General features: G+C 28.4%; 3 protein-coding genes across 3 annotated transcripts; all 3 read left to right on the top strand.

Annotated features, from left to right (window-relative positions):
* Nucleotides 1–90: 90 nt before the first annotated feature.
* Nucleotides 91–4209, top strand: LOAG_09658 (bone morphogenetic protein 1b; the record flags this gene model as incomplete). The annotated part of the gene is made up of 9 exons (XM_003145185.1): nt 91–283; nt 704–874; nt 1653–1865; nt 2276–2386; nt 2489–2634; nt 3011–3106; nt 3523–3625; nt 3804–3926; nt 4109–4209. 9 exons carry the CDS (start codon nt 91–93, stop codon nt 4207–4209), a joined length of 1257 nt encoding a protein of 418 aa, XP_003145233.1.
* A 55-nt stretch (nt 4210–4264) lies between these two features.
* LOAG_09657 (hypothetical protein) lies at nt 4265–6988 on the top strand (the record flags this gene model as incomplete). Its single annotated transcript, XM_003145184.1, has 7 exons — nt 4265–4405; nt 4747–4843; nt 4994–5187; nt 5446–5659; nt 5998–6088; nt 6326–6488; nt 6812–6988. 7 exons carry the CDS (start codon nt 4265–4267, stop codon nt 6986–6988), a joined length of 1077 nt encoding a protein of 358 aa, XP_003145232.1.
* Nucleotides 6989–8010: 1022 nt separating this feature from the next.
* LOAG_09656 (hypothetical protein) lies at nt 8011–8797 on the top strand (the record flags this gene model as incomplete). The annotated part of the gene is made up of 2 exons (XM_003145183.1): nt 8011–8232; nt 8660–8797. Coding segments are annotated over 2 exons (360 nt in total), but the record flags the coding sequence as incomplete, so codon positions are not given.
* Between the last annotated feature and the right edge of the window lie 1194 nt (nt 8798–9991).

Genomic DNA, 9991 nt, shown 5'->3' with positions numbered 1-9991 from the left:
ATTACTTAATGATAAAATATTGATAAGAAATTTGCCAATTTTTGCATTATTCATTCAACATTTGCTATTTATTGAACATTTCAAAAAAAAATGAATATTTGCAGCTGTTGTTCATATGTTGGCAGAAAAAGTAATGGACCACAAGCGATAAGCATTGGAAAGAATTGTGATAAATTTGGTATTGTTGTACATGAATTAGGACATGTGATTGGTTTTTGGCATGAGCATACACGTCTTGATCGTGATCAACATGTTGATATATTTTACAAAAGCATTCAACAAGGTTAATAATATTATTTTATAAATTAAAATAATTGTTTTTTAAATTTTAGTAACGAAAAAAAAAGGGATTAGGATGAGAATTAATCTTCCATACCAATACAAGCAACATTTCATAGAAATGTAATGCATTTGTTATATTAACAAATGATTTGTGAAATTTTGTAATAATTTAAAATTTAAAATTTGACCATCTTAGATTTTTTGATTAATGTCACTTAATTATCTTTTTTCTTTTTTCAACTAATTAAAAATATAATAATCAAATTGCATATTTTACATATTAAAATGATCACATAATTTGTTAATCATTTATTGAAAGGATAGATAATTTCAATTGAATTTGATTTTCTTTTTTTTCTTGTTTTTTTTTTTTAAATATAAATGATATTTTGAAGAGGAATTAAATTTTTATAAATTTTAGCGCAAGATTATAATTTTGAAAAATTGAAACCTGATGAGATCGATTCTCTCGGTGAGCCATATGATTATGCATCGATAATGCATTATGCTCGTGATACATTTTCTCGGGCAATGTATTTGGATACAATTTTACCAAAAGGAAAATTTGGTGAACGACCAGAGATTGGCCAACGTATGCAATTATCGTTGGGTGACATTTCGCAAACAAAAAACTTTATAAATGCGCAGGTCTCTTCACAAATTCCTATTCAGAATTTAACAATTTAATTTCTGATATATATATATATATATATATATGTACATATCATTCAATTATAATTACTATGTTATCAGTAGTTACAAACTAATAAGATCTTATTCTATACCTATAATAATTTATTTCAAAAATTTTTTATGAAAAAATTATTTATTACTTTAAATCAATTCAAAAATATTAATTTTAATCCTTGGCTAACGGTAGCCTAAAAATATCCCATTAAAATGCATATGTCATAAGTAATTGAGTAGATTGAAAATATCGCAGAAAATATGCCAGAAAATTAAGCAGTTTTATTATTGCTAGAAAAAAAAAAAGAAAACGATTACCATTAGTTTTTTTTTTCGATGTTTCTGGGCTCTTTAATGGCGACCCCTGTTCGATTTATTATGGCCAGGGTTCAATCGTTTTTCTAACTTGGACAATTCTGATGATAAAATTTTCACTGATACTATTAGTATTATTACTACTCTGTGCTACAATTACTATATTCATTCAGTTTTAATTATCTTTTGACCATTCATTCAATATTAATTATCTTTTGACCATTCATTCAATATTAATTATCTTTTGGTCATTTATTCAATATTAATTATCCTTTGGTCATTTATTCAATATTAATTACCCTTTGGTCATTTATTCAATATCAATTATCTTTTGGTCATTTATTCAATATTAATTATCTTTTGGTCAGCTTGTGGTGAAACATTGGTGAAAGAATTCGGTGAATTACGTCTGGATGGTAGTAGTACCATATGCCATTGGCGTATCATTGCGGCATTTGGTGAATTTATTGTCCTCAACGTTTCCACGCTTGATTTACCATCACCAAAACGTGATTGTGCCTCAGAAAGAGATAATTATTTAATTATTCGAGATGGTCATTACATTGGTTCACCAATTTCAGGTTCTTTTACTTTCAAAATTTTTTTTTTTTAAATTAATTAATTTCATATACCAGTGTCATTATTTCTTTCTTTCTTTTTCTCTCTCTCTCTCTCTTAAATGCATTATTCAAATAACTATTTGTAATGGAATGGAAGATTCTGGAAGGTTTTTTTTTGTTCTATTTTTCCAGAAGATCAAATTTCTCTGTTTTCGGAAATTCTTAGAATACCATAGGTATTCGAAAGTTTTATTTAGAATAAATGTCAACCAAATGCAGGAACATTCAATTAAAATCTTCCTTTTTTTTCTTTTTTTTTATATCATGATATCATTTACTCTAATCTATCAAATTTCCATTATTATCACTTTTAAATTTTCCAAAAAAATTTAAATAAAAAAAAATTTAAAAAAAAATTAAAATTATTTCAGATAAACTATGTGGTGGTGTCATATCACGAACAATCGTTTCAACTGGCAATCGTCTTTTCATTCAAACACAAACATCCTATCCACTATTTTCCATTTTTGCTCATTACATTGGTTTTCTTTTTTGAAAAAAAAAAACTAAAATTCTATTTTCTATTAACAATTACTGATTAATTAATTTTAGAACAAGCAACAAATTATAACATAATTTTTTAGCTATTTGCGGTGGACATATTGTTGGTGATATTGGTACCATACAAAGTCCACGATATCCAGAAAGCTATAAACCTGATGAAGAATGCAAATGGCTTATTACGGTTCAAGAAGGCTATCAAATTGCTTTAACATTTCATTTTTTTAGTGTAAGTTTTTCGGAATAGCTATTAATAGCAAAAAATAAATAAATAAACAAAATAAATAATAAATAAGGATAGAATTACTGAAAATCTTTGAAGTTAAATTTATTAGTTTGAATGTGATAAATGATGCAAAATTTCAATTTACATAAATGATTGAAATTTCCCAAAATTCCTTGATAACAGTTATATTTGAATTGCCAGTAATTTTTTTTTCTGCCTTCTATCAATAACCAGTACTTACAAATTTATAATTTCTATTTAAATTTAGTTATCAATTTTAGAAAGTGTAAAAAATTTTTTCTTTACCCCTAGAAATGATTTTATATCACTTTTTTTTTTGGTAAAATCAAGGATTGATATGATGAAAGTTTAAATTTAGCTTGAAACACATCGGGATTGTATATACGATCGATTGGAAATATACGATGGTACTGTAGTGGAATCAGCTGCATTACTTTCGAAATTATGCGGTCAGGTAAAATTTATTTTGATTATTGGATAGCATATATTTTCCAAATTAATTTCATCCTTATAAATCAAATCATTAAAGCTAAAACCGATCATTCAATAAATCCGAATACATTTCACTCGATGATGAATTAATAAACTTGGCAGTGTATTTAAATTTGAATTACCAAAACCTGTTGAATTATCGGAACTTTCTGGATTAGCGAAAAACTTTTCGCTTTAATTAAACTGTCAGTAATTTGAGTCATTCGATCCATGTTAACCAATGTTATGGTCTTCTTTGAGACTTATAGCAATCTTGAAATTTCAATTTTGAAATAAAATTTTAAGAGTTCAAAAAATATCATAAAGTATTCTTAATTATTCATATTATATTTGTTAAAGTTATAATCCAAATGTATACTTTTAATCATTTTATTATAGATAATGACCAAATCACTTGTGTCACATTTCAATACCGTTTTGTTACTCTTTATTTCGGATAGTACGGTACAAAAAGAAGGTTTTCATATTAGTTATGCTAAAGGTCTTTTTTTTTCCTTTTTTTTTTTTGAACGAAATAATTTAATTGATTAATATTTCATTTTTGCATACACAAAAAGAAAAAAAAACGAATATGAAAACATAATTACTATGAAATGAAAATAAAAATGAATTATAATATTGAAAAAAAAAAGCAAAAAATCGATATAATTAAATTTCAGAAATAGATGAATGTAAATCAGATAATCATGGATGTGAGCATTATTGTGTGAATAAAATTGGTGGTTATGAATGTCAATGTAATATTGGATATTCATTACGTACAGATGGCAAAACATGTCAAAGTAGAAAAAAAAAAAAAATTAATTAAATAATTATAGAATTTCTTTTTTTTTTTTTTAAATGTTATTGATATTTTTTAATTTTATTATAATGAATTATTTCATTATAATTTATGCTAAATAAATTAAACGTTATATTTTAAATGAATTATATTTATTTCATTTTTTTTTTAAAATTATTTTAGGTACATGTGGTGGTATTATTAAAGGATCCAATGGAACATTTCATAGTCCAAATTATCCACTGAATTATACACCACTTAAAACATGTGTTTGGCAAAATTGAAGCTGATAATGAATATCAAATTATTGTTAATTTTACAAATTTTGATGTGGAAGGAATGAAATCAGCATGTTCATATGATTATGTTCTCATTCAAAATGATGAAGGAATGGAAGAACGATATTGTGGACATTATAATTCATTAGTTTATACATCAACAACAAATCGAATTAAAGTTTCATTCGTTTCCGATAATACGGTTCAGTTTTTTCCTTTTTTTTTACTTTTATTTTCATTTTTTTTTTTAATTTGCTTACTTCATTACTATTTATTATTATCAGCATTTATCAGTGTATATATATATATATAATTTGAAGCTTAATAGAGCATTGATAATCTGCAGTAAACAAAATAATCTAGGTTTTTTTTTCTTTTGTTTTGTTTATCACCTTAAATATTTTGTACAACTGAATGAAAGTTTTAACAATTCCTAAATTTGAACTGATAAGGAAAATGGTAAAGGAGAAGAATGAAATTATTGTAAAGGAAAATATTTTCCTTTTACATTTAATTTAAATAATATATTAATTGCTATTATAGATCGAAAAAAATGGCTTCATGGCATATTTTATCACCGATTTAGATGAATGTCGCAATAACAATGCTGGTTGTCAACAACGTTGCACGAACACAATTGGTTTTTTTCTCGTCTTCATTTATTAAATTTTTATTCAATATTAAATGCTTTTTGTAAATTTTTAATACAGTAGGTAATAAATTGTGTTGAAATGAGTAACGATTGGAATTATAAATTTATAAGAAAATTTTAAAATTGAAAATTTTCCAGGTTCATATCAATGCGAATGTGAAAGTGGTTATGTTTTAGCAGATGATGGACATAACTGTAAAGAGGGTGGATGTAATTTACAGGTGTATGATCCAGAAGGTGAAATTACTTCACCAAATTATCCATTTGATTATCCAAAAGGGAAAAATTGCAATTGGCATTTTGTAACAACACCAGGACATCGTCTTTCAATTGTTAGTATTATTTTTAAATTTCAATTTTAAGCAAAAAACGAAAAAAGAAATGATAAGTTTGAATCGTCAGTTTTGTGATAAATGATTTTGATAAATCTATCTAAATAACCGGAATAGGAATGAATGTTACAAATACCTGAAATGCCTGAATAACTGAAATAGGAACAGATGACACAAAGGTAGTATACAGAGTTTTTTTCTTCTTTAATATTAATTATATTGTTGCAAAATTAAAAAAAAAAGAAAAACATTTTACAGTCATTTGAAGAATTCATGTTTGAAGAACATAATACATGCAAATACGACCATATCGAAATATTTGATGGTGGCAATAGTGATGCGACATCATTAGGAATCTTTTGTGGTAGTGATATACCACCAAATTTACAATCATCCGCTAATCAATTATTCATGACAATGCTTACGGATGCTAGCGTTGATCGGCGTGGATTTAAGGCTTTCTTTTCTTCAGGTATATCGAATGAAACATATTTTTATTCATATTGTTGGATACGATTAATTTCAAAGAATTTTATTCATATATTTAAAATTCTGGAAAAAAAAAAGAAAATTTAATGCGTTATAAGACATTTATATTATGTGATAATAGGCGAAGAAGAAATTGGTCGTTAACAGGTAATAATTGTTAAAAAAAAAAGCTTATATGAATTTTAGTTGCACATATTTTGAATGGACCTGTATTATTTTAATGCATATCTTCTTAGGAACATTTTAATCTGGACAAGAATTGATTTGTTGATTTTGATCATAATATTATGATCCTTGGTTTATTACATTGTTTAATTTTAGTTTGTGGTGGTAATTTGAAAGCTGAACAAACTATTGGTTATATTTACTCGCATGCTCGTTATAGTGATGGCAAATATGAGAAAAAGATGAGGTAAATTAACAGAGAATACTTATAAATTTATGATATTTATTACTCATGCATTAGTAAGAATCACAGCTTATTCAATGTTAACTCCTTCAATAAATGTTAAAGGAAAAAAAAAAAAAAAAAGGAACTTCCAAAATGACATCCGTAATATTTTAATCTTATCACATAATAAGATGATAAGAGATGTAACCATGTAAATGAACAATGAAACGAAATTCTTGCAGTAAATTTTAATTTCAGATGTGAATGGCGAATTATGGCACAACAAAATCGAGGTGTAAACATTCGCTTTGCGCAATTTGATTTAGAACGTGAGGTGAATTGCGAGTTCGATTATGTAGAGATTTATGATGGAGGTGAAATTTTGGAAGAACATCGTGTAGCTCGATATTGTGGTGATAAGGTAATTCATTTCATATTCTTATCATAAAGTACAAGAAATACCGGAATTTGATGATTGCTTGCTTGCACTACAAAATTGATCCTCATAATCTTAATCAACTTTTACATCAAATCAATCCATCTTTTGTAAACGTTGAAAGATTTTTTCAATAGTTACTCTATCTTTTCCTTAATAATGCAATCGGTTACGGTATATATCTTTTTTTTTTTTGGTTTGCTTCAAACGTTCAAAAATATATGTCCCGTCATGCGTTAAATATTGATTCCAATTCATGCTATTAGAATTTCATCAAATATTTCAATGAAAAATAAAAACTTTTCAAGCTACCACCATCGTTTACATCAACCGGAAGAAGTTTGCTACTACTTCTGATTACGGATGAATCTGAAGAACAGAAAGGTTTCATTGCGGAATATCGATCAAGCATACCAGGCAAAATTACTCCACTCACTTCAACAACACGTCGACCTCCACGTGAACCTATTATCAATAATAATTAAATGATACTACAATAATGTTATCAAATATATCTGGTTACTACTATTCCCGTACATATCATTTATTATATTACCTCATACTGGTTTTACTATTGATTTTTTCCCTTCTTTATTTTAATATATTTTTTTTTCTGAATTATGTGCTTATTTGGCATCAGAAAGGAAATTTATTAACAATAGTTTAAATGAAATTGTACTTATTAACCTTTTTACCACACTTATCATTCCAATATTCTCTTTTGTCACTTCATTTCTAATAAATTAGTGATCATTTAACAGCAATAACAAATGTTATCCATTCATCAAAATTGGTAAACATCATATTATCAATGATAAATTCATAAATGATAAGTTGAATGAAAGGATTACAGTAAAAGTAAGAGTAGATATAGAATACGGGAATCATGTCCTTCTTTCCTGGCAAATAAATGTACTATAAATAAATGAAATTGAAATTTGCATTTAGCTAAAATGATGAGATAATAGAAGTAAGTCCGTGTAAAAGTATTTTCCTTATTTATCACTATATCATTGGCAATCATTTAGTACGTGATTCATAGATCATCATTAATGACCGTCAGAATAATACTATGGAATTTCATCAATCAATGATTGTTTTGGTAACATTACTTCGTTTGGCACAAAGCAAAAATGCCATCCGATTAAGAAAAAGTCATCTGTTCAAGGAACAGATTCACGATATGAACTGTTTGGTAAAATTTGACACTCCCTATCCTCTTTTATCGACTTAAATTAACGAAATCCTCTCTAAAAGAAGCAAAATGAACGAATCAGTAAATGTACAGTTAGTTGTGAAACACTTGTTTTCATTGCAGTTGCATTCATGTGAAGATCATTCTGACGGCTTGAAATCGGCTCATCGGGGCGGTGTTTTTCCACCGGAATAAGTTATGGGGCGGATTTTTCGCGTTGGAGATTGCTATTGCAAGCATGAAACTGTTCACAGTTGGTTGCAATTATCAAGTAATTTTAGATTTAATAGTATTTGTGTATGTATCAAAGCAATGTCAGTAACTAATGATACTCCTCCTGATAATGAACTGAGGAATGGAACGATTAACAATGTGAGCGCTTCGATATCCGAAGAGGAATTCTATCGTCTTCAGGAACAGCTTCTGGAACTACGGAAGCGTAACTATGAATTGTTGGAAGAGAACAGACGTCAACATAATTACATAACTAGTTTATCTTCTAAAGGCACGGATGCATTGCTGTTTGCGTCTAAGGTATAAAATTTGATTCTCTTAACTGATTGGATTTTCATCCAGAAATGTTAATAGCAATTCTTTTCGAGTTTATTGAAAGCTTAGAAATTTTTGTCAAAGGATTCATATGTAAATATTTGCAGAAACTGCGTTTGAAAGATTGGGAAATTTTGTAGATGAGTCCATTCACAAACATCCGTAGAGGTCGTGACAATCTTAGTGATGTCTGATTAACTGTATTTTGGTCCAATGATATTTCACGTTTTCGGAATTTGGTCGAAAGAATGGACCGTATTGTATGTGGCATACTACGGAATAGCATTAATATCTTAATACAATATATCAAAACTACGAAACTGGGAACTAATAAGCATGATATCTATGCTAAAATGAATTTCAGTTAATTAGCCGGAATGCAAATGAATTTTACTTAATTAGAAAAGTTCAGCTTGTTGGTCGCAAGAAAGACAAGGACAACTCAAATGAAAAGCTAGAAAATGAAGTTCGCCTTCTGCAGCATAAATTGTCATCACAGGAAGAAGAGTTCCGGTTGCAACAGTCAACGCTTCTTTCAGAGTTGAATAAGGTTGATTAATTTGCTTTAGGAGTTCTCAAAAGATTCACTACTGACAATTGATTGCTATGCTAGCAGATCTTTTTTTTTCATGAAGTAGACTGAGCTTGCATTAGTCGTAGTTGTGCAGTTTTGGCTATAAATGAAGTTCTTTCAATAGGAGACGGAAGTTAACGGTTTCATATCATTTAGCTGCTATCTTTAAAATGTCAGTCTTATCGTGATTGTTATTTTGATATGCTCTTATTTCGATGTTAAATCAACGTAATGTACTGTCAGAGGTCTGTGAAAGTCAGAGACCCCATCCGGAAAGACTTAATTCAGTTTGGAGTTATAAAGCGTCTTTTTTACGGCCCACTAAATGTTTCGGAATTTACTGCTCGGATATTGACCCAGAACCTAATAATCAGTGGGGTACTTTCCAAAAAAAATAGAGGAAAGAATCAAATGAGAGGAGGCAAATGGACTAGAGTAACTATCAACATCAGTTTCACTTTGTGAACGTATTACGTGCCACCTTTCTGCATCGCTCTTAGGACGTTTGAGATTGGATTATGGAATATCACTACATGAAACCTAGCCACAGAGTATGCCGAAGGGTTAGTGAGACATTGTTCCCTATCCACCGCCTTTTTAGCTAATCCTAATGTTTATTTTGGTTCCTTTTTTGACGTTTATTATTTTCCAAGAATCTATTATAAATTTTGTGTAGCTGATGTGGATTAGTTCAGTTCCGTGTAAACGTCATCGTGAACTTGGCTAAAATTACAAGCACATTGTACTGCATGTAAAATGGGTTTCCGAACGTTAAAATTTTAATTCCAAAGTGGGTTTTTTTTTGGAGTATTTAAATTAATCCCATTCAAAATTTCAAAAAATGATTATGACATTTGAATTGACGAGACTCCAGATTTTATCGCCCGTTCTTCTTTCATGCGTAATTTCTGAATATCTTTAGTTTAATAGGATCTTGTTTTAGGTTGTAAAACAGTGTGAGATTCTGGAAGTGAAAGCGAAGGAATACGGAGAGAATGGTGAGACTAACGAATTGGCAGGTACATATTTTATGGGGCTGTCTCGCCTATAAAGTTGTTACTTCTAGATATGGCGAAACTAAGTGTATCTAAATTGTGTGGTTTAATTGCGTTACTTTGTTGCCGTGTTATATGTCTAATACTGTAGCGAATATTGTTCGGGTTTGTTTGA

The sequence above is a fragment of the Loa loa genome, assembly GCF_000183805.2.
Source record: "Loa loa unplaced genomic scaffold supercont3.342, whole genome shotgun sequence".
Classification (NCBI taxonomy): domain Eukaryota; kingdom Metazoa; phylum Nematoda; class Chromadorea; order Rhabditida; family Onchocercidae; genus Loa; species Loa loa.
Note: the sequence above shows the minus strand (reverse complement) of the source record. Positions and strands in the feature narration are given on the sequence as shown.